The sequence below is a fragment of the Empidonax traillii genome, unplaced genomic scaffold (assembly GCF_003031625.1).
Source record: "Empidonax traillii isolate 1590-97213 ecotype Southwest subspecies unplaced genomic scaffold, ASM303162v1 scaffold269:size870118, whole genome shotgun sequence".
Classification (NCBI taxonomy): Eukaryota; Metazoa; Chordata; class Aves; order Passeriformes; family Tyrannidae; genus Empidonax; species Empidonax traillii.
The window spans coordinates 96,169-121,131 of record NW_020955462.1 but is presented as its reverse complement, the minus strand read 5'-3'; the positions used below and the strand labels follow the sequence as shown (position 1 = coordinate 121,131).

Genomic DNA, 24,963 nt, shown 5'->3' with positions numbered 1-24,963 from the left:
AGAGTGACAGAACCTGCCGGGAAAGGGCAGTGGGAACATCCAGAACAGACTGGGGACTGGGCTTGGTCAGAGTTTTGGAACTTTCTAATTTTAAAGTATTGATCAGCGATGTGTTTTCTGGTATTAAATGAGCTCTGTCAGATCCCACAGCAGCTTGTTTTAACTCTCAACACATTTGGTAATTTCGAGCAGGACCCTCTAAACCTGCTCTGGAGCGTGCTAGCCCTGCAAGAAGCAGCTCATTGGGTTCATGATTTTCTTTTTTCTACCTTTCCCCACTCCTTCTCAAAAAAAAAAAAAAATTCGGTTTCTTTCCTGCAGCCCTAAAACATGAGATTTCCCAACTTTGTCAAAGGGCTTGTGTGGGGAAAACCTGCACCTGCAGCACAGCCCTCGCTCTGCCCAGGGTTCTGTCCTCGGGTGGGAGTGCTGTTCCAGCATCCAGGATAGAAGGCAGGTGGGATAACAGAGGCAAGAGAAAAGTCCCTTTAAGCCAGATTTTAAATCTTGTAGAGATTTTTAAGTCTTGTAGAAAACACAGGATCACCAGGGCATCGTGAGCTGTGTTTGTGTGTGGAGTGTGCACTGGTGCCTTACTGCTCTTATTTTGGGAGAACACCACTTTGGGCTACTTTGAGGGAAACTATTTAGCTTTTCTTCCTTTAATGGCTTTTCTTCCTGCTTTACTTTTGATTTGGGGGGTGGTGGAATATATCCTGAGGCTTTTAAAGAAGCAAAGGGAGGTTGTTCGAGCTGGAGAACACACGGTGTACAAACCAAACTTTATGAGTTGCCTCTTGCTTGTCGATTTACTGGTTTTCACTGGCTTGGACTGTGGTTTTCCCCCCCTTATGTTGCAGGAGCTCCATCACCACTGTTTACATCGAGGTCCTGCCACCCAACAACCAGAGCCCTCCCCGCTTTCCCCAGCTGATGTACAGCCTGGAAGTGAGCGAGGCCATGAGAATCGGAGCTGTTTTGTTAAACCTGCAGGTACTGATGCTTCCCTGGGCTTCCCTGTTCTGCTCTCTGCTTCCCTCTGCTTCCCTGGAGGTGCTGAAGCCTTCACCACCTTCCTTCTGTTTTTGCCCTTGCCATGCAGAAGCCAGTCCTTGGATACAGGAGGGAAAAGGGCAGTTTATAGGGATTGCATGATTTTCAGAACCAATAAAGTGCCTATTTACTTTTCCACAGTGCAACTCCTTACAGACCCAGCCCATCTTCTGAAGTGGTTATGTGGGGAGGGGGTTTCCTTTTTCACGTTGTAATTATGTTGTGCACAAAGAAATTCGATTATTCGTCCCATTTCTAATTATCCCACTGCTCGTATATTAAATTTGCCCCCACACTCTGTGTAAACGAGGCATCCCCCTCTCTCAGCAGGTGATCTGAGGTCAGGGATGGCCTCGTACTCCTTGTGCATCACCTCCCTGTGCCCCAGGACCATCCTGCACCCCCATCCTTGTGCAGCAGAGCTGTTGGGTTAATGGTTCATAAATCAGCTTTCTCCTCGCTGACTGTTCCCTGAGCCTTCGCTGTGTTGAGTTCTGCCCACACATCTCCAAACCAGCTGTGCAAAATGGGCAGATAAATGACAGCTCTTTAGATCCTGTTCTTTTGGGAGGGGGTGGTGGTGGGGGATCAGGAACTTAATGCTACGTTCAGTAGTAGCGAAATAAAGCGAAATAAAGGAGCTCTAGTTGAGCCGCTGATGCAGGTGAACGGGGGTGAGCTCCTGGTTAAACGGTTTGCTGATGAAAGATTTGGATTATTCTGGATGGTTAGGCTGATTTAGTCACCTGTGCCGAGGGAGGGTGACTCATTTAGCTCGGTGCTGCAGATTAACTTGTGGCACATCTGCGGTGCCTGCGGGGAGTGCGGGATGGAAGGGCCGTGCTGTTCAGGAGCCTTCTCCTCCCTGGTGGGGAGACTCTTGCTTTTGGAAACCCCACAAAGGAGCAGGAGCCAGGAGCATGCTGAGGAACAGAAACGTTTGTGTTCGCTTGACAGGTGATGGAAAATGTGTCTGAGGGCCTGGGGGAACTTTGGAGGCAGAAAAACTGTTGGCAGGCTTTAGTATTTAAGGGGTTTACACAATCTGAATGCGGTTGGAAAGTGTTGGAATAATCTGCTTTGGTGTTTCATTGAATCCCAAACAGCACATTCTGTGTTCCCAGGGAACAAGGGACAGGAGGAGAGGGAACGGCCTCCAGCTGTGCCAGGGGAGGCTCAGGTTGGACATCAGGAGTGATTTCTCCATGGAAAGGGTGGTCAGGCACTGGCAGGAGCTGCCCAGGGAGGTTTGGAGTGCCCGGCCCTGGAGGTGGGGACAAAGGTGGGCATCTGGCACAGGGGGGATCCATGGGCTGGGAGGGCTTTTCCAACCTTAACAGATATGATTCCATAATTTTACCGTGTGGATTCTGCTTCCTTTTCACGTGATCCTTGGTAAGGAATGCTGAGGAAGTCTGGGAGAGACAGCCTGTGCCAGGCAGGGCAGGGGGGATGCAGGATGGCCGTGCCAGCTCCTGTCCCCCTCGCCAGGATGGTGCTGGGAGCTCTGGGGATAGAGCAGTGGGTGTTCTCTTGCCACATGCCAAGATCCCCAGAAATCACAGGTTACTGTGTCTGGGGGAGAGTGAAATGCCTCAGTTTGTTTTAAAGAGCTTTGGAAATGCATAGAAGATGTTGAGTTTTACTGATTTTTTTACCTCAGTGTGGATTAATCTTGTATTACCAGTCTGCTGTGCATGGTGTGAGTTCAGCCAGACAGTTGTTCTTTGTGAAAAATACTGGCTTCTTAAATCCCAAATATGCTTGGCTTCAGCTTTTGGGGCTGAGTCCAGGACTGATCTTTTTTGTAGGACTGGTTTATCCTGGACCTGTAGTGTGGGTGCATCATACATGAGAGATGGAGCGGGACTTTTTCCAGGGGTGTGTAGTGATAGAACAAAGGGGAGTGGTTTTCTACTGCCAGGGGGCAGGGATAGATGGGATAGTGGGAAGGAATCGTTCCCTGTGAGGTGATGAGGCCCTGGCACAGGTTGCCCAGGGAAGCTGTGGCTGCCCCTGGATCCCTGGAAGTGTCCAAGGCCAGGTTGGACAGGGCTTGGAGCAGCCTGGGCTGGTGGAAGGTGTCCCTGCCCGTGGCAGAGGGTGGAATGGGATGATCTTTAAGGTCCCTTCCAACCCAACCATTCAGTGATTTTAAGTTCAAGTGCCTCATTCTGCATTAAAACACCCCTCTGTATTAAAGCACTTGTGGGGATTGTATTCCTGTCTTCATCTTTCTTCATTCCCTGCTGTGTAAAATTGGCCAGGGCATTTTAAACATTCGTAAACTGCGTATTTAAGCTTGTGAAATCTTGGGCTGTCCTTTCCAGGCAACAGAAAGTTACCAGTTAGTGACCTTGGTGCGGGGTTTTTCGTGCAGTTCTGGCAATGGCTTCAGGTATTGCCTGTGTTCCATCTTCACGTGGAACATCACCAGACCCCAGATATTTATGCACATGTTCCACCCTGATGTTTCCTTTCGTGATTCTCACCAATAAATCAAGGGTTTAGGTTGGTGCAGATTAAGAGATTATTATTTTATGACTCTCTCTCAGTAATACTTTGTTAGTGTGGCCTGCAGCTTACAAAATCTGGGAAAGAGCGAGCAAAACATTTTAAATATTCCCAAGCTGGCAAATCTGAAGATCTGCAAAATATCAGGGTCAATAACAACGCAAATGCAGCTGCTTCAGATTTTTCCTTTTAGGCTTTAAAATACCTGTTCTAAAAGTAAAATTCCCTTTCTCCCTTTTCCATGTTCCGTGCTGAGGATGGAAGGTTGTATTTCTCTTATGCTGTTATTTATTTTATGATGCACCCAGTTGCTTGTGAGTGGTGTTTTAATTAACAACATTTGAGATTAATGCAATATTAAATGGCCTCTGCAGCATTAATTTGTAAATAAACCTCAGAGTTTATTGCATGCCTGGGAGGCATTTACGGCTTCGTGTTCTGCCAGCCATTATTAATTAAAATATGCAAATGGTGTCATTTTTCTGGGAGCCTGCAAAACAAATAGGGCTGTTACCACGGTCCAGTTCTGTGCTGAACAAGGAGGCAACATGGAATCGTTGTGTACAATTTATGGAGTTCACTGTATTCCACTGAGCTGGAAAACAGTGGCTATGGATTGCTCTCCTCACTCACAAGCCCTCGGGGGGTTTCTTATTTCATAACAACCTGCTGTCCTTTGGAAACAGGAGCTTTTAAAAAACAACCAGTTGTCGTTTCCTCCCTGATTTTTAGAGTCTGTTGAGTGGAAGGTGGATTTTCTTTGGAGATAAGGAGAAAATGAAATGAACTAGAGCCAGTCTTTTATTTTCTGTCTTTTTGAGAGTCTCCTGACTTCTTGCTGAGAATGCAGGCCCTGATCTCATAGCTGTGGGACACCCCAGAATGTGAAGGGAGGGCAGGATGCCCTGCAGGTAGGAGGAGTACAAAGGACCACTAAAGGGGGTGATTTAGGATCTCTGATAGTCCTCAGAGAGGCCAACTAGTCAGGTTTTCTAGCTCCAGTATTTGTAGCATTTTGTGTTCTTGGCTGACCATTTTTCACTTGTCTTTCCTGAGTCAGATCCTGACTGTTCATATCTCCAGGGTAAGGAGATCCATATCTCACTCGGACCTCCCGCCACTCCCTGGATTTTACAGACAGATTTCCCGCTCTCTCGTTGTGGATGGAACTGTTGATCAGTCCAGGAGGAACTGTTTACACCCGTGCAGAACTGAGTCAATACCAAATGCCACCCACTGCTGCCTGACCTTCGTTTTTATGAGTGGTTTTATTCTTGCTCAGTCCCACCTTCCATTTGGAGACGGTGTTGTCTGACCTGGTTTGGGGAGGTGTCACAGAAGGGCAGCACGAGAAGCCTCTCCGTGGCTCGGGTGTTTTATTGCCCCCACAGCTTCTGCCCTGTTGTAAAAGATCAGGTTCCTTCACCATCCCTTTGCTCTTGGCAGCTTTGGCTTTGTGTTCCCCATCTCCATGTTGCCATCCAGGTAACTTGCCGATGATCTGGTGGTTTGTGGTTTTCTGGGAGTTGAGCTCTCCCCGTGATTCCCAGGCTCGTTCCCCCGTGAAGGATGGACCTTGTGTCTGCCCTTGAGCGCGTTTTTTCCTCTCTGAGTTTTCAGAGAAAACCACTAATGGCATAGAGATTGCTTCAGCCTGGGTTTTGTACACTAGGATGAACTTAACCAGGCTTTAATTTCAGCAGATGATTTAAAGATGCTCTATTTATGTACAGCTTCTCTGCCTGTTCTTTCCCCGTTCTCGGCCGAGATTTCACCCCTTTGTTGCCACAGTTAATTCCAAAAAAAGAGTGTCAGCTCTTTGACCTTCTCAACACCATCCCTTTTGCTCAGAAGGTGCCACACTCCTCAGGTTTCCCCCGCAGTTTGAACAGTTCTTTTTTATCCCTTGTGTTCTTTCCTGTTTCTTTTAGTTTTGCCTTGACTTTTCCTGACTCTGTGCTGCTCTGGTTGTTCTTGCTCTCCCCTTTGTGTGGGTCCCCTTCATCTGACTTAGCCACTGTGCAGGAGACTGTTTAATAGTAATTTCTCTAAAAAACTCACAATACTCTTTCCTGGGAAAAGGTTTTTGTGTACCCTTGACAAAACAGCAATGATTCCATGGCAGATTTATGGCTGGGTTTGGGAACAGGTTAGCCAAAGCTTAACAACAAAAGTAGTTTACTCAGCTTCTGAAAAGGTGTTGGGTTTTTTTTGGCACCTAGTAGGTGGAATATCATTGTTTCGGTGCTGCTGACAGCCGTTCTCAAAGGTCTTATCTGAACCTTCATCCCCAAAAAGCAAATTATCCTGGGGAGAGGGTTGCTGCAATGTCTACGCTGCTGGGTGGTGGAGCATCAGCCAAAGATTGGGAGTCTGGTAAACCAACAGAAAGAGGGATCCAGACAAGAAGTGGAAATGAAGACTGGGAAGAAAGAAAACGAGAAGTTCAGTCTGATCAGTCTGTAGCTATATAAAATACACCTAACTGAATAAGCCTGAATTTCAGACACATGCTGTTGTGTGTGTAAATGTGGCATTAATTTAATAATGACTAATTATTAATCCTGTATTCAGGATAATCCTGTGTAGCATGAGAGTGCTGATGTGCTACAGCTTTGTCCTCTGAAGTAGCCCATCTGCAATAAGCAGAGCTGCCTCAGAAGCAGACATCAATCTTGTCCCTGCAGGCATCCCTGGAACATCAGGGGTTGATTCTCCACTTGGAAAGAAAGTAAAGAAAGCTCTGTCACTGACTTAATTCTCTCCTCTTTTTTTTTTTCCCCTAAAGGCTTTTGATAGGGAGGGTGACCCCATAAGATACCTCATTCAGAACGGAGATCCTCAACAAGTTTTTAATCTCTCTCAGAGGTAAGTGGAGAGCCCTTGGTGAAGAAGACTTGTGGCTTTTCAGTCAAGTGAATGTGGGGGCTGAGAGTGGAAGAAAAGGTTTGTAATCACACATGCTCAGCTGCTCCTTACACGTAAATGAGAGCTCTGAGAGCCTTATTGCACTCTGGAGTTTTTCACAGGGGACTATTTATTTATTTGGAACACTTTAAGTGGGTAAAACTCACTGAAGTGAAAACATTCTATTTAGAAGAGTGACCAGGGATTAATTAAGAACCTTATACCTGTCAGCTCTTGACTAATGACAGGGACAATTTTTGCTTTATTTTCCTGCCTTCTTGCAGTTTAGCCTGTATTTAAAAAAAAAAGCCTTCTGAGCATTGTTTTAAAACCTCTTTTCCTCAAATTGAATACCAACTCAAATAGAGTGAGAAAGAGAGGCTGCATCATGAAATTATGAGCACCAGACCTGTCTGTGCCTGTGCCACCACCCTTCCTTTATTTTACCTATCATTAGGTGTTATTTACCTACTGTTAGCTATTATTTACACTCCAAAGTATCTTTTTTTCTTTGCAGAAGGAAGGGAAGGTGGTGAGTTGACTTCCTGTGGTAGTGATGGGACAGAAGTAACCTGGGGCTAATTTGTTCGTGGTGTATAATTGCAAAAAATCGTTCTTTTTTTTTTTTTTTTTTTTTCCAAAAAATTCGGGGCGAGGGAGAGACTGTGAGACACACAAACCTACTGAAACAGGTTTGTATGTTCTAGGAGAGCTTCCAGGTGATAAATCTCCCATAAAAGGAGAATCAAATCATTTAGGGGACAATGTAAAACCCCCTTGAGGATCCCAGGAGACGGTGCTCTCCTCCACCAGGAGTGATGGATGGGCCCTCTAATAATAAAGGCTTGTCAGGTGAGGGAAGGGACACCTTGGAGAGGGAGACTTTTCCTTCACTGAGGTGCCCAGGTTGGGCTGCTGGTGTTACCCGTGGCTTAGGGCTGGAGTTTTTGGTGCAGATCAGGGAAGGTGTGCTGTGCTCATCAGCTCAGAGGGATTGCTGCGAGGTGCAGCTCCAGCACAGCAAATCCAGCGTGGATTTGTAGGGATTCCTGCACGGGGGACTCTGGCAACCCTCTCCTGAGCACAGAGAAACTCAGGCTGACCTCCTGTGCAAAATTTCCTGCAGCCTTTCTCGCGTGTTTAGTTTCCTGGCTGCTGGAATGTCTCGAGAGGAGATGAAAGGAGGATTAACACTGAACAAAAATTAAATTAATATATAAATAAATATTAAAGAAATCAATAACTGGGTTGGTGTTTTAACCCTAAATTGTCCAAGTGGGAAACATCAGTGATTGTCTCATGGCTTTTTATCAGCCTTAACCTGCTCAGAGGGAAACCTCGGTGTGGCACGGAGTGGTGGAGCCAAAAGTACCTGCAGATCTCTGCCAGCCGCTGTGGTGACGTGTTGGGGGTTTGTTTTGTTGCAGTTCTGGGCTGCTGGCCCTGGGAAAACCCCTGGACAGGGAAAGCACCGACCGCTACATCCTGATTGTGACGGCCTCGGACGGCAGACCCGACGGGGTGAGTGCCCTGGGGACACCGAGGGGAAGAGGGGGGGCAGGATGGTTGGAGTGTCTGTGACACAGATCTTGAGCAAATATATCTGTAATCTGCCTGTTTGTGCCCCCAAAGCTTGTGGTGGAACCAAAGGGGGAAGAGCTGGGCTTGCCAGAATCCCGAGCGGGGCTGGATGAGCTCCTTGGCTTTTATTTTACACACAAGTGGATGAAACAGGGCAGGTCAACCACGCCATCAAATCTCCATGCCTCTTCCATGCCAGGAAACAGTGGGTTTGACTAATTTGCCAGGCTTCCTTGTGTCTTTGCATAATTTCCTTGATTTGCAGCTCTTCTGGAGGTGCTCCCTGCTGTCTGATGGCTCCTTGCTGGCTGGTGCCTTGCCAAGTGTTCTGAGGACAGGGGTGCTTGTTTCAGCAAGTCCCTGTGATTTCAGGGGGGGGGTGCTTTGATTTTTAACTAGTTTTTATCGGGAAGCAACGGTGTCTCTTGAAAAAGAAAAACAGAAAAAAGAAAAATCCTGCAGTTCCGAAACTCCTGCTCCCCCACGCCTTGTTCACCTGCTGCTTGCCATCCAGCTTGGCTTTTCCTGAACAATCCCATTAGTGCCTACAGAAAACGGGGGATCTGATTGAATGGCTGGCTTCAGTTTCCCTAAAAATGACAAAATTAATTCCCCAGGCAGGTACAGTGTAATTTAAATCACATTAACATATTTTAGCTGGCGGCGTATCCACCCTGATCCCTTTCCACCCAACACTGAGCTGTTTGAAACCAGCTATTAGAGTCCAATATACTCCAAGTGAGCTTTTGTATTCCATGTGCAGCCTTTGCTGGATTTGCTTGTTTCTTTAAAATTTGAACGGCATTCAAAGGGAAAGGACTTTATTAGTGTGTGTAGGCTTTTTGTTGCTATTGCTGTCAGGTGAAATACAGTGAAAAAAGGCTCAGGAGGTGAGATAAGGAGGGGGAAAAATCACTCCCTGATCACCACCACGGGCAAAACAGGCTGAATTTGGGGACGTGGATTGAAATTTGTTACCTACAAAATCAGAGCAGGATAATGAGAAGTAAAACAAAGCTTAAAAACACCTTCCCTCCTTCCTGGGCTCTCCCTGCTCCCCTCCAGAGGCACAGGGAGATGGGAATGGGGGGCACAGGTTGTTTATGCTGCTGCTTTCTCCTCGGGGAGAGGAGCCTTTCCCCTGCTCTCTAGGGTGGGTCCCTTCCACGGGGTCATTCCCATAGTGGGCAAAATGACCTGTTTTTATTGATGTTTCATACCTAACTGAGTAAGGTCAGTCCTTGTCGCTTCACCCAGAGATTGTGCTTCAGAAATTGTGAGCAGCACCCCAGACATTTCAGGGTCAGTAATAACTTTCAGCTGAACTCTGAGCAAAGAGTTTTGGCCGTTGTGACATGAAACCAAAGGGGGCTTCACTTTGGCTCGTTCATTTTTAAACATTAGCATATAAAATACTGCATTTTAGATGGAATACATGGGAAATGTTGCTCTGCTTTGGAATTGGACGGGGCTTGGAGCAACCTGGGCTGGTGGAAGGTGTCCCTGCCCATGGCAGGGGGTGGAATGGGATGGTCTTTAAGGTCCCTTCTAACCCAGACCATTCTGTGATCATATTATTTCAGTTATGGTTCATCTTGTAAGTCAGACTTGGGTATTTCAGCCCTCTTCAGATCATTAATAATTCAGAGCATCTTTCTCCCATGACACTGGAATTAATTACCTTCCTTAGAGCAAAACAGGTAGCACTAGATCAAGGTAATTTAAACAAAGATTTACTTCTCAAATGGCATACAGAGAATGACTTAATTACAGTAAATTTTCTGTTACTCCTTGAAATATTACCTGTCTCTGCTCCCCATCAGTTCCATTGTGTAGCAAGAAGAAAGCACACGTGCCTCTCAGGAAATGCTGAACAGAGATTTTGTCTACAAAAGAGCTTGCACTGAAAAAGACTTTTACTTGACTGACCCTTTTGTAATCAGTAAAACAAGCCTACCAAAAAAAAAAAAAAATCTACATAGCCTGTTTATTCTGGGCAATTTTAATACTACCTTAATATATTAATTAAATGTGCTTAAAGAGAAATGCTGTCTATTGCTATTTCCCTGCCAAGTTATGGATTCTATGTGAGAAAGCCATAAAAATTTCAGCTGATCTATAAATTTCAGTGTGCACAACAACTTTGTCCAGCCAGATTCTCCCCTCTTGGAGAGAAGGCTTTTTTCTCCCTGTATCAGCTCCTTTTATTAGGGTAAGATCTTTTATTAGGGCCTGATCTTTTCTCATTCAGCCTTATCTTCTCCCTTCAAGCCCCAGTCTATTGTCTCTGTGCTGTTTCTTTGCAATCCAGCTGGCCTTTTCTTCTGTGTAACTTGGAGAGGTTTAAGGGGGTGGTAGATTCCACTTTTTAAGTTCTCATGCCCTACACTGGAGGGAAAGAAGGTCTGAAAATAGTTCTGTGATCATTCCAGTATAGTTTTGTTGAGCTGAATATAGATAAGTGCTGATATGTAGATCAGAAGCATTATTAACTGTTTTTTGGGGGTATTTTTTTTTTTATCAGATAAGGTCTTGGCCTCAGATTTGATTATTTGCAAACCAGTCCTGTCTCGAGATGAGTGTTTGTCTCAGAGTTTGTCCAAATTAATAAACTTGCTCGACATCAGAGCTGACAGTGTTTCCTCTCCGAGGCACAGAACGCTCTCATCAATTCCCAACTTCAGTTTAAGTGACAGGGGACAAATAAAACAAGAATAAATTGGAATTTCCTTCATATTTCCCATCCATAACGTCTGTCAGGGCCTGGCATGCTCAGGACACAAAGATATTTGTGCAGGCAATGTAAATGTTACAACTATTGCTCAGGGAAGAATTATATGTGTAAGAACTATTTCAGGGGCCCTAAGAAAGCCATAAATTGCTGCCGTTGATCTTTTGTTTGAGTTATGTTCCTTAGAAAAGAGAATTCAACAGGGCTTGCTTCAGTAATGAATGGGAAATGCCCAATTTGAGGCTGGGCTGGCTTTTCCCCGGGTGGATTTCCAGCAGGAGCTTCAGGACTCCTTTCCAAACCCTGCTTGGCAAATCTGCAGAAGAAATGCCTCATTTTAAACCAGCCAGAGCGGTTTTTTTAGCCTTGCTGTGTTTCCTTGGGGAGGATCCATTCCATGGATACACAAAACAAAGTTGTGGATTACGTGTCTCTCATTACTTTGGGGAACCACTCAGGTTTCTTTAAAGGCTTTTAGTGATATTTAAGCATATGTGAAGAGCTTTTTTTTTTTTTTTTTTTGCTGTTTCACTGTCTTGGAGCATCCTCTGTGAAACTCTGCAGCTTTACATGATTCCTTAAGAAATGTGTGAAACTCTTTGCTTTCTGAGCCTCCAAGAAAGGTGGAGAGAGACTGTTTGGAAGGGCCTGGAGGGACAGGACGAGGGGAAATGGCTTCCCACTGAAAGAGGGCAGGGTTGGATGGGATATTGGGAAGAAATTGTTCCCTGTGAGGGTGGGCAGGCCCTGGCACAGGGTGCCCAGAGAAGCTGTGGCTGCCCCTGGATCCCTGGAAGTGTCCAAGGCCAGGTTGGACGGGGCTGATTTGTTTCAACCATCTCTTCTCGAAGCATCGTCTTTTTTTCCCCTGTTTGTCCCCCCCCCCAAGCTTTGCAAGGCAAAATCTGCTTCCTGCTGCTGGGAATTCTGAGTTCCTTTTCCTCTGCCACGTGCAGGTGACCTTGCAGAGGTACAAACACCAGAGCCAGGGCGGGCAGTACCCTTGTGGGGGCGTGGGATGCAGGTGCCAGGTGTGGTGACCCATTCCCCCACTCCCTGTGGCCCTTCCCACCTGTTGCCCAGTGCCAAACATTTCCCTGGCTGCTGCAGGAAGGTGACTTTCCCCATTATTCCCAGGATGGATGATGGTGTTGTCAGCAACGCCGCTCCGTTCCGCAGTTCTGAATAAGCCTCTGTAATTAATTCCAGTTGTCTAATAAAGGCTATTTCAGAGCAGGGCCGGGGCTGTGGTGCGCACAGAGCTCAGGCAAATCTTTGGAGCCATCTAATGGGGAGATAAAAGTGTGGGATTTAGTCAATGACCTTGGATTGTGGCACTTTGGGATGTTAGTGGCAGAACTGCTGCTCTGATCATCCCAGAGACACACAGGTAGCCAAGGGACTCTCATGTCATGGGAAAGGTTGGCATTTCAGCCTTTCAACAAATGTTTCCTGCAATTCAGCTGAACAAGCAAGATTTTGGAGTTATTCCCATGTTCTCTCTCAGGTCAGAGTCTGTCGTTGCAGATTTAAAAGAAGGGGGAGCCCAGGGGCCCTGCTGCTCACCCAGAGTTTGCTTTGAGTGCTCCTCGTGAATTCATCCACTTTTTGATCATTTGTTAAATTGGGGCTGATAAAAAAAAAAGGAAGATTATTTGAAATGTTCATCTGGTTACAGTGAATTCTGAATTCATTGAATTCATCCACATCTGATAGGTTTCTGAACTGTGACTACTATAAAAATAAGGGATTGTTTGAAATGTTGGTCTTATGACGGGATCCTTCATAATCCTTCAAGTAGAAAAAGATATCTGATTGCCCTTTGTTTAATATATTATTCAATCACAAGCCTTTTTTTGTCTGATAAGAATAGAAAGACTAAAGAGAAGCTCTTCAAAGTAATGCTGCTTCCCTCTCTCTCAAACTGATAACCTGTTTACCTGTGATTCTGCACTGCTCAGCTCTAATAAATAACAGTAAGGTTTTCACCTTGGAAACTGTAAAATAAAGATAATTTGTTCAGAGTGTTGTTTTTCTCCTTAGACCTCAACTGCTACTGTCAATATAGTGGTGACAGATGTGAACGACAACGGACCGGTTTTTGACATGTTTCTACCCAAAAACCTCTCTGTGCAGGAAGAAGAAGCCAATGCTTTTGTTGGTCAAGTAAGGGTAAGTCATTAAAATTGTTTATTTTATTAACCAAACTGTCGAGGCAATTGGGAAAGAGCCTGAAATAATTGTGCCTTAGACCAAATCCCATCGAAATATTTTAGATTTAACTGCAAACTGCCCATTGTCAGATGCATTTGTGGTAACAAAGTCGTGTTTTGAGCTTTAAAATACAGAGTTGTGCTTTAAAATACGGAATTGATTGCTTTGTTTGCTGCGTGGCATAACTGAAAACACTCTTTGGTGCAAAAATAACACATTAAAACCTGTTTGTTTGTTTGTTTGTTTTTTAAGAAATGCCACTGTATAAGCTTGCTTCTCACAGATTTCCAGTGTTAAAACAGTGCTGCCCCATTTTTAACCTCTTGCTGCTTTCTTTGTAAATCATTTCCTGCCACACTGAACAAGTGACACCCGGCTCTAGGAAACTGTCACGCACACATACAGCATTTTAAGGCCATTCAGGAGGGAAACCCGTTAAAGCCCTGACTGAAATAATTGATTACCTGCCGTAAAAATAGAGGTTGCTTGGGGGTATTGCTAATTTGAGGGATTTGAAGCTGTGTTGTTGTTGTTGTTGGTTGGTTGGTTTTTTCCCCCAGTAGCAACCATGTAAATAGAAAATGGGAGCTCCTTTTCTTCCCAGTTTGTATTATTTAATAAGACATGAGAGACTGGTTTGAAGCCTTGGACGTGGAGAATTTAGGGCCCCTCACTGCAGTTAAATCAGGTTTCACAAATTATTAAGTTACTGCTTCGAGTTTTGGCGCTGTCTTCATGTGTGGTGGTTTCTCATTTTGCCTGCTGAAAGGCACAGGTGTAATAGTTCAAACCAGTACCAAATATGTTTAAAATTCACTTTGGGTTTTGCTGGGGGGCCTCAAGGCTCAATCACCCTCTCGAACACGAGGATGGATGAATATCTAGCACAAATAGTGGGTGTGGTTCCTGTTGTTTCATGTTCCCAAATGCAAATCAGTGTAGAAATACCCTTTGGAAAAACCATTCCATGGTATAGAAAAGAGAGATTTGGGCATCTGGAATTTTTTTTTTTCTGGCTTCCACTAGCCCAGGTTGCTCCAAGCTCCATCCAGCCTGGCCTTGGACACATCCAGGGATGGGACTAGAAACAATCTGGGGTATAAAACAATTAGTTTGGACACTCCCATTAACATCTTGCCACAGACAAGAGTTTTCCGTTCTCTGCTTTGTCTTGAGTGGGAAAGTTGAATTTCAGGAGGGATTCCCATGAGGGAGGGCTTAGGTGGCATCTGGGAGGTTGTTTCCCAAGGAGATGTAGAACAAGGGCAGTGAAAGATTTCCTGTGGGAGAGGGGAAGGTTTGTTGGATCCACACTCTGGAGTGCTCTCACTCCCCGCCACTCCACCAGCTCTGTCTGCCGGTGGAGTTCCTGAAGGCACTGGCGTTCTGCCTGGGGGGATTTGTGGAGCAGACTGAGGATTAAAAGAACAAAAACCCAGCTGGCAGAGGAGCAGATGCCTTTCCAATCCCTTTTATTGTGCGCTGTGTTGTGCAGGATTGGATTCCCTGCTGCTCCTCCAGGTGTGGTCCCGGGGATGCCCCGAAAGGCAGCGGGAGATTTGCTGCACAGAGGTCTCTGCAAAGGAGCCACCAAAGGCAAGCAAAGAGCTGCAAATGGGAGACTTGGCAGTGAAATTCAGGCAGTTCAGGGCGCTGTAAAGCAGGCTGAAGGCAGGGCATTGGAATGGTTTGCCTCGTACAGTGCTGTGTTATCCATACCAGGGGCATGGGAGGCATGGAATGACATTTAGGAAGGGATCAGTGTATCGACTGCAAGATCTACTGGCAGCTTCACACTCCTGTTCAGGGAAAAATCAGTCCCAAGCAGTTCGTTGTGGACTCAAAATGCAGGCTCTGGTTAAAGAAGAAGCTGTTGAGCTCGTGGGGCCCAGGAGAGCGAAGACATCACTGGACTGAAGGTTTTATTCATGTTTATTTGCGTATATCGAGATCCCCTCACACCCCCCCCCCCCAGCGTTTGTTTGTTTGTTTGTGATCAGCACTGTTTGAAATCTCCAACTTGAACGTGTTGGTACCAAGGGGAGACAGTGCCAGGAGAGGAAATGGGAAGGAAAATAGGGATGAAGAATTGTGTGGTGGTGGGTAAACCTGATCAGGTGCTCAAGTATCACTGACCTTAGATCCTCCCTTAAATGGAGACTGCAAAAACAAGTTGCAGCGTTGAGAGCGGTTTGCAGTGTGTGTGATACCTCTGTCACCTGCCTCTTTTTACAGGACAGGAGAAATGCCTGAAGAGAGTTGCTCTTTAGGAGTGGGGCTATTCTAATATACTAATCAGAACCTAAAATCAGAGAATCATAGCCCGGCAGATGGACCACAATCGGAGAAAGGTCAGATTTAGTTTCTTGTAAGTGGTTGATCCTTTGGATAGAACCTTTTGTGGTATCATTATCTTTTGTGTTTACTAAGAAAACTGACTGCATGTTAGGTTAGAAAGGACTTAAGGACTTTAGTAGGACTTCCAGCACCATCTCCCATAAGATCTCACAGAGATGTTGGTGACATAAAGACTTTGATGTGCTTCTAGTTGGCCTTTCATCTGGTTCTTCACGGGCAAATTCCTGCAGCCTCTTAAAAAGTTTCAATTCCAAACCTGTGGCGTGAGAGGAAATAGATGTGGGTGTAGATTTGTGCACCTTATTTCCATTTTAGACCACCAGTGCTGGGCAGGATCACCTTCTTGCTGCTGACTCCCAAGGGGGTTGTGTTACTCCTGGAGGGATACTTTGCAGCCCCGCTCCTGCTCCACCTGAACTTTTAAGGCACAGATCAAATAGGTTGAAGCAGCTCCTTGCCATTGGTAAATGAATTTCAGGAGCTGTGCCCTTGTCTTCCCTGCTCCCAATATCTCTTACATTTGTGTATGGATTTCCATCGTTACCTTCCCAGTGACACCGTTCCTGCCTCAGTGCAGCGAATTATTGATCCTTGTTACCAGACCAGTGGGCACACCCGTGACAGCTGCTTGTGGAGAGTCCAGGGATTTCTGAATGAAAGGAATCCTAGTTTTTGTCTCCTGGCACCTTGCCTCTCAGGATGCTCTTAAGCCCTTTTACCTCTTTCAGCCTGGTGCTGTAAAAACTCTCCTGAACCGGTGGTTTCGTGCCTGAGCTCCAGGAGGGTTTGGACAACACTCTCAGGCACGGGGTGGGGTTGTTGGGGTGTCCTGGGCAGGGCCAGCAGCTGGACTGGGTGATGCCTGTGGGTCCCTTCCAGCTCAGGAGATTCTAGGATAGCACAGGCCCATTTAGGATGTTGATGCCTGATTCCCATCCCCAGAAGTGTCCAAGGCCAGGTTGGATGGGGATCAGAGGAACCTGTGCTGGTGGAAGGTGTCCACGGCGGTAGATGGAACCAGAGGGGCTTTAAGGCCTCTTCCAACCCAGCCCCAAATTTCCTTTGCAGTACATGTCAGGTGTCTTTTTTTTTTTTTTTTCCCCCTACTATTCAGACCACTTGTCTTTGCCATCTGTAAGTAATGTAAGAAAAATAATTCCCTTTAAGTTTTCTTCTGCGAGCAAGGGAGATGACAGAACTCAGCCAAGAGCATTAGGAGGGTCTGACTGGTGAGATAAGGAGCTTTAAATCCGAGGGTTGACTGTCATGTTCCAGCTTGGATTCTAATATTCTTTAAGTGGGTGGGCTTAGGAGGAGAGCCAGCAGTCAAGAGAAATTCCAAAAATAGCTTTAAAATGGATTACCCTGTTAGAGAAATCTTTGGGAGCGCAGCTAAACGTGGAGATTTCCAGCAACGTGTTTCACCTGTGATGCAGAAAGTTTTATTTTTGGGGAGGGTTTGTTTTTTTTGTTGTTTTGGTTTTGCATTGTACATGCATTGGTTTCGTCTCTGAATTGCTCCACGATACCACTGCCAAAGCACATACTCATCCAAAAAAGCAAAAAAATTCCTAATCATCCTTCAAGTAAACCCAAGTCTCTAAAGTTAGGCTTTGGTTGCGTGCCAGGCTGAAAGAAGCTTGTCTGGTTTTGAGTGTTAAAATGTGATTAACTTCTGTAGGAGGTTCACCAGCCCATTAAATCATGGATTTGCAGCCACGAGGTTTTTTGATTTTCATTTATTTTAATTTATATTTGCTCGTAGCATTTAAACTGCTCTTACTGTGTAGTTTCATTTAGGGTCTCGTTTAATTGGTTTGGGAAGTAACCCTCCAGATGCTCTGGAATTAGCATCGACTGGGAAAGTAATCCTCACAGGCTCTTCTGGCTCGTCCAAGGGCTAAAATTATGTCAGTGTTTGAAAATTTCCAGGGTGCTACCTTTATCCTACTGCAGGTGTAGTGAAGGACAAGCTGGTGTGACTTGAGGGTGGCAGATCACTGAATTTGCCCCCTGGGAGAACAATGTGCAGTTCTATTCTGTGTTCCTTCTGTCATTTCTCTCCATTTGGTTATTTTGTGCAGGCCAGTAATTCAGGATGTTTGAGGTTTATCCCACACTGTAACCAAGCCTCTGGCTCTTCTTGCTTTGTGTTGGTACCTCCTCATCTTTTGCTTGGCTTGGAGCACAGGATGAACAGAACAGAGAATTGAAAGTCTGTGTAAAATCAGGCAAAGAGGAATGAAAGGCAGGAAAAGCCTTTCTGAATTTCAGGCAAGAGGAAAAGTCCAAACTTTTGTGAGTGACTGATGTTCCCTCCTTAGAATATTCGTAAATAAATACCAAGAGGTCAAGAACATTTCAAATATTTGTGGCCTCTTGCTGCACTTGGGAGATGTTAATTTGGTCCTGTGGGCACAAACAGTAATACCCCTGCAAAACAAGTACAAAATCCAATTTAACACTCCCACCCACACTTGATTTGCAGGTTGACACAAATGAAGGGCTGGGGAATATTTCCAGCCCGTAATAATAAACCCATTAAACCCTCAATAATAACCCTATTAAAGCCACAGTAATAAAAAAATTCATGTTATCAGCCATGAGAACAATAATTCTCACCAGCCAGCAGCATTTGGATCCTCCAGCACAATTTCCATCCCTGCCTGGAGCTGTGGTGTTTGCTGGAATACTGGGAAGCTGGGGGAGATCAGGAGCTCTCGCTGGGTTGGGAGGGGATTGCAGGGAACTCTCGTCCCTGAGGAAGGGAAATTTAACCTGGAGGAAGTTGGTTTGGTGTTCAGGTGGTCCCTGAGAAGTGTTTCAGCCTGGGGATTCCCACTGTGTTCCCTCAGCTTTGTAGGAATAACAACCCACTACCTTGTTTTGCTGTTTTCCAGCTCCAGCAGTCCAAGCCCAAATCCTCAATTAACCTGCCTAAATCCTGTTCCCCATCGTGAGCAGGAGTTGTGGGCATTAGTGGAAGGTTTCCTTTGAAAAGAACGATAATGATATAATTAATGCTGTTGACATTAAAGCCCTTGTCATTATGTTGCAGAGTTAATGAACCTTCAAGAGGCATTTTGGTAATTCACATCTCCCAGAACTGTGTTTTTCAAGCTGTTTGAGATGGAGGAAGATAATTTTGTTGCTCTGGAACACTTGTGGGTTTATATTCTTAGGACTATCCTAGGAATGCTGAAGCAGAGAGGGTAACACAAATGTCAGTTTACCACAACAGGTTAAGGCTGTCCCCTTGGAGATGATGGCATCTCTAAAAAATACGGGATGCATTTCCTGGGAAACAAAGCGGCAGTTTGTTTAGGTTTTATGAAGCAGTACTTTGTAAGTTAAGGATGGAAATGGGAGTTGTCTTGTGGGTCTGAGGAGTTACTGGAAGAAGAGCAGTAGCTGCTCTGGCTCTGCAGAGGGACGTGGTGAGGCTGCACTGTGGGGAACGGAGAGAAACCTGGCTAGTTTTGGGCTCAGTGCTTCCCCTGATGCTTCTTTTTGCTCCCAGGGGACCCTCAGCTAATAGAAGAAATTACTAAGGTTGTTTGTGTGGCCCAGAGAAAAACAACTCCTGTGATTTGTATGGAAAACTGCCACGGAACCCGGCTTCTGGAGAGGCCCCAGAGCTGATATCCTCTCCTACCTCCCAGCAGAGAGATTTTGGGAGAAAGCACTGACTGGAAAAGTCAGGAGCAGCTGTCAGAACATCAGGGAGGGACTCCTGGTTTAAGCATGTGTTGTGCTGTGGCCCAGCTTGACAAACCAGATGCTCGTGAAGCCGAGCCCTCGGATAATCCTGATGCTGGAGGATCTTCAGGTGGTGCCGTCTGAGGGGAATTTCTGTTCAGCACTGCTTGATTTGGGTGTTTGAGCGCTGCCCAAATCACCCTGGAGTGTGTCCTCAGATGGATGGATGGATGGATGGATGGATGGATGCAGACAGCTGCAATGGACACATGAGTTAGAACTTGGCTTTTCCCTTAACACATTTTGTCACGTCCAGGGATGTTTTAATCGATGCTTTCTGAAGAACCACTTTTGGTTTTCTACAGTCCGTTCCTCATGTTCTCCAAACCAAAATGCTATCATGTTTCACCCTCGTTCCTCTGCTCTCAGAAGAGGCCAAAGATTGCTGCAGGTGACTGTTCAGGTTTGTTCAGTCGGTGCCTCTGTTCTCACATACTGAACCTCCAGTTTCAGGAGCAGCCAATTAATTCTGGCTTTACAGGACTGTCCTTACAGGGATGGAAATAATTCACATGCTCTTCCAGGAGCTCCCAGGTTTGAATGCTGACCTGTTATTTTTCCTCCCCTTAATCAAATTATGGTGTGATGAATAAGGGTATGTAAATGAAACAAAGGGCATCCTGTGAGCAAGGCATTCTCATTTATTTGCCTTTTATAAATGATATCTGGGATGATCACGAGAGATTTGCATGTTTTGTTTTCAGAACAGTTGTCAGGAAGTTTCCCCGAACGTTTCGTTCCAGTGAAAGTGTTCATTGTAAGAGTTGGTAATGAAACCTTTTATCTTCCTGGAAATCAATTAGAAGTTAATTAAAATTGTTAATAAGAACAAAAAAAAAAAAATCGCTGTGACTTCATCCTGACTGGTCTGTGGATCACACGTCCTGTTAATTGACATCTGTCGGTGGATGGTTGGATTTGCTTGGTTTCCAATCAGTTCTGTTTCCTCCGTAGAAATAACTGATCCAGACAAGAAAAAACACAAACAAACAACAACAACAAAAACAAACCACCAAAAACAAAACAAAGAAACCCATAAACAAACAAAACCCCACGGGAAACTCCAAAAGTAATCTGAAATGCTCCTATAATTGGAAACCATCAGAAAAAATTCTCCTGAGACAACAGGTTTTTATTAGATTAATTGGGAAGTACGTTTTGGATGGGATAACCTTGTTTTACAGGAATGTAAATTAAAAATACTTCCAAATCTGTGGCAGGCTTTGCAAGTTGGTTCCTAAAAGTGTGGCTGTGCATGTTGTGAACTTGTGTCCATCCTCAGGCATAAACACCTTTGCCACATTCTGCAGGGCTGATTTGATTCACAGAATCATCCAGACTGGAAAAACCCTCCCAGCCCGTGGATCCCCCCTTGGATGGGTGCCCGATGCCCCCCTTGTCCCCAGCCCAGAGCACTGAGTGCCACTCCAGGCCTGCCTGGGGCACCTCCAGGGCTGGGCACTCCAAACCTCCCTGGGCAGCCCTTGCCAGTGCCTGACCACCCTTTCCATGAGAAATTCCTGCTGATGTCCAACCTGAGCCTCCCCTGGAGTAGCTGGAGGCCGTTCCCTCTCCTCCTGTCGAAAGTTGTCCAAGGCTGAGCACCCACCTAACTGTATGTCTTCTCCTGAGGGATTCCGACTGGGATCAGGTTACCTGCCTTCTGTCATTGCAGATCGAACCGTTTGTTTCTGTGGGACATTTTCCCTTTGGTAGAACCCCAGGGAGAGGCAGGCTGCCCCGAAGAAGCAGTGCTGAGCAGCCACAGGAGCGGTGCTGCTCTGTCGAATCCCCCTCCACGTTCCCTGCTTTCTCTGGGGGAAGCTGTGTCGAGTACGTGCGTTAAAAGGTGATTTTTCTGATGTTCCTCCAGGCTACAGATGCAGATGCTGGGGTCAACGGGCAGGTGCATTACAGCCTGGCAAACTTCAACAACCTGTTCAGGATCACGTCCAACGGCAGCATTTACACGGCAGTGAAGCTCAACAGGGAGGTGAGGGACTACTACGAGCTCATCGTGGAGGCCACGGACGGAGCGGCGGATCCCCGTCGCTCCACGCTCACCTTGGCCATCAAGGTGCTGGATATTGATGACAACAGTCCTGTGTTTACCAATGCCTCCTACACTGTCTCTGTGCCAGAGAATCTGCCCCCAGGCACTGTCTTCCTGAAGATAGAGGTGAGAAAGTTAGGGAAGGAAGAGGGTGCTGTGTGAGTGATTTAATGTGGCAGTGGGAATGCAGGCAGAGATTGGGAACTGCAGTGTGTGTGGGTGGGGAAGTCTTTTTGCCCAGAGAAGCTGTGGCTAGCCTGTCCCTGGAAGTGTCCAAGGCCAGGTTAAACAGGGCTTGGAGCACCCTGGGCTGGTGGAAGGTGTCCCTGCCCATGGCAGGGGGTAGAATGAGATGGTCTTGAAGGTCCCTTCCAAACCAAACCATTCTGGGATTCCTTCATCCTCTCCCTGGTAGTGGCTGATAGCAGGTGCTCCAGGGAACAGAACGAGACCAGACTCATCTTCCAGTGCCTCTTTCCCTGAATACTGTGCTTGTCTCCTGTGGCAGGTACCTCTGGATTTTCAGACCCTTCAGTGAATTTGATTCCTTGTGTCTGTGGACACCGAATACAATCAGAGCAATCGAACAAAACTCCACTTGTTTGCAGCAGTTTTCTTTTATGCGTCCTTTAACTTTAGTAGGGAGGTTTTGTGAAGAAGGGCTGTGTTTGGTTTCAAGTCCCTCTGTTTTCCTGCAGGCGAAGGATGTGGATCTGGGCTCGGAGGTGAACTATCGGATCCGCACGGAGGAGGCACGGCAGTATTTTGCGCTGAACAGGCACACGGGCGAGCTGTCCCTGCTGAAATCCTTGGATTACGAGTCATTCGCTGACACAGAGGCCACCTTCACCTTCCTGGTGGAAGCCTTTGACAGCAAGGGCACGATGCCCCCTGGGCTGGCCACCGTCACCGTCAGGGTCGAGGTAAGAGCAGCCCCCGCTCACTCAAAGGGCATCCTCTCCTGGGGCGTACAAAACACCCCCCAGTCCACCCAGGAACACCAGAACAACATCAGCGTGGCTGCTCCTCTTTCACTTGGACAGAGCTGCTTTTTCTGCCAGCAGCTTGTTCGGTTAAACCCACGTTTCGTAGCAGTTTATAATCACTGTGCTGTGTGCAATTGTATAGTTAATTATTGGATCACAGATTTATGAGGCGCATGCCCTGGGCTGGTCCCATGGCAGGGGGTGGAACAAGATGAGCTTTCAGGCTCCTTGCAACCCAAGCCAGTCTGATTCTGTGGCTGTGGTTGATTGTTTTCATCAGTAAAGGGGTTCAGGGAAGAAATCCAGTTTAACCCAGTGGCCTCAGTAACAGCAGCCTGTGCACTCTTACAGGGGGTGCTGTGGGAACAGGGAATTTAAGGAGGGGATTAGTAGGATCAGAAAACTGGTTCTTGCTTTCCTGGGGGCTCTTCCCACACACGATCAACAAAAAGATCAGGCTTGGGGCAGAGGACAAGCAGCTGATCTTTTAAATGAGAAAGAAAATAAAATATTAATTGAGTGTTGTCAAGTGACAGACTGACTTATACAACAGATCACTGGACACAATTAAATATTACGTATGTTTCTGAGATGAAGATACTGCCTCGTTTCCAGCCTTGAGTGACAGGTAGGACAGTGGTGTTTTGAGTGGCAGTTGAGAGGACTTGTGGAAAAAAAAACTAAAATCAGCTTTAATGTCTCCTTTTGTTGGGCAGATATCACTAATATGTCAGGTGGAAGAAATGACGAACCTTGATCTCAAGAGATGTCTGGCATAGAAAGGATGGTTTAATTGGAGCTTATAGATGAACTTCCCAGATCCAAAATTTGCAGAGGTGGGAGGAGAAGGTGGAGATTGCAGTCCAGACCCTGTTGTGTCCCTGTGTGAGGTGTGATGGATCCACAGGAGGACACCTTGTGTGGCTGATCCAGGTGACAGAGCAACTGGAGGGAGTGCAGAGTCCGGGAAAACCAAGTGGGAACAAGAACAGGCCACCCATTCCCTCCTACTCAGCTCATCCCCCACTCCAGGACCAGGAACTGGAGGTGTCTGCTCTTATTAGTACCTGTGTTTTCACTCCATGTAGAAGCTGGTATTTGGTTAATTATTTTATTGCATTGTTTGAGACCTCAGATGGGTAATAAACCGAGTGCAGATGCACTGTAGGCTCCAACATAAAAGCCAAGCAGTCTTTAATAACCCAGGACTGGACTAGAGGAAAGCAGAAGCAAGAATTAAAGCTGTTGTGGGGCCAAGCGGGGAACTCGTGTCACCATTACAGATTCAGCCCCTCTGGTCCTCAGAACATTATTTGTATTATTACTGAGGTCTCCAAGGGCTCTTGGGCTTGCACTGCTCTGTTCCCATTTGTCATGTTTCAGAGCCCAGCCCTTTACCCAAAGCACTGCAATTTTCCCTGTGTAACAGGATTCTGTTAACCAGCTGTGGACATCTGATGGTGTCATCTATCATTTCTGGGATGTCAAACCAGAATGAGCAGCACCCCCCTCCTCACCCTGCTGTCTGTGGCCAGAGGAGGGGGGAGACACGCTGTGCTATTCTTTAGAACTCCCACTTTCAGCCTGTGGCATGGCAAGCTACAAATGGTCTGTATTAACCTTCCCCGAACTGGATCGAGGCACAGATTGCAGAGCAGAACATGCACTGCAGGAGAAACAACTTCAGCTGGTCCTGCTACTGAAACACAGAGCAAACTGGATCCATGGGCTGATTCCAAGGGGATGAGGTTCAACCAGGCCAAGTGCCAGGTCCTGCCCTTTGGCCACAACAAGCCCCGGCAGCCCCACGGGCTGGGGACAGAGTGGCAGCAGAGCAGCCAGGCAGGAAGGGAGCTGGGAGAGTGGAGGGACAGGGAGCTGAACAGGAGCCTGTATTACCTCCAGAATTCATCTCATTTCTAGTGGAATATCAGCCATAGTGTTGGGCTGTGGCACCCTTAAACAGATTTATTTTTCTTCCATCTCAGCTGATCCATTCAATCATCTGCCAGTCATTTATTGCCTCGTATATTCCATCACGAATATTATCCCCTAATTTATATGATGAGCTACTTTAGGGCTTTTGCTGAGCACTAAATGTGAGAAAGATGCAGTCAGGCCATGTGAGGTGTGACAAGGCTCTGTTTTGGGTGTCTTCAGGCAAGAATCCTGTGTAAAGCAGCACCAATCGGAGGCAGAATTCCAGGGACCACTTCATACTCTTTGTCATATTGTCACAAAAGATTTTGAGCTTGATAATATGAAGGTGTGTGTTCTGAGAGGCCAGGAGAACAGGGAAGGATGGGAAGGGACTGGGAAGGCGCTTCTTGCTACTCCAGTACCTGGTGAAATCAGGTATTTCGGGGAATCAGAGGGTGGTTTGGGTTTGGCTGGGTGAGGCTGGTCCAGGCTCTCAAGGGCTGTGAATGCCCTTAAGGCCATGAAATCTTGGAGCCTTCAGGGAGTTTTCATTCTGCCTATTTAGTAAGAAAATATCTTGGATTTTTGTTTTTAAAATAAGGTGTTGAATGACAACCTTCTGTGGTTAAAGAACACACCAGGGGAACTGGGGTTTTCCAGTGCAGTGATACCCTTTGCTTTCTACAGAAGAGAGTTTCCCACTTACAGCAGAGGAACGTGAAATGTGCCCTTGGAAGCCCCCAGGCAGCAGGGAATTATTAAACACTTGGAGGCAGCTCAGATGGGAAACCACCAGCCCTGGAGGTGGGCACGTAGACTGAGGTGGCAGACATTCCAAACCCAAAATGAGAGCAGAAAATTACAGATCTGGAGGTGTGGGAGAAGAC

General features: G+C 46.3%; 1 protein-coding gene across 10 annotated transcripts in view; it reads left to right on the top strand.

The window, feature by feature from the left end:
* The window catches only part of PCDH15 (protocadherin related 15), a 315,783-nt gene that overhangs the window by 221,014 nt on the left and 69,806 nt on the right, over nucleotides 1–24,963 (top strand). For all 10 annotated transcript variants that reach the window (XM_027889680.1, XM_027889686.1, XM_027889679.1 and 7 more), the window contains 6 exons: nucleotides 861–993; nucleotides 6,356–6,435; nucleotides 7,902–7,995; nucleotides 12,830–12,958; nucleotides 20,991–21,296; nucleotides 21,869–22,093. In XM_027889680.1, coding sequence (XP_027745481.1) covers nucleotides 861–993; nucleotides 6,356–6,435; nucleotides 7,902–7,995; nucleotides 12,830–12,958; nucleotides 20,991–21,296; nucleotides 21,869–22,093 — 967 coding nt within the window. The remainder of the gene's footprint in view (nucleotides 1–860; nucleotides 994–6,355; nucleotides 6,436–7,901; nucleotides 7,996–12,829; nucleotides 12,959–20,990; nucleotides 21,297–21,868; nucleotides 22,094–24,963) is intronic.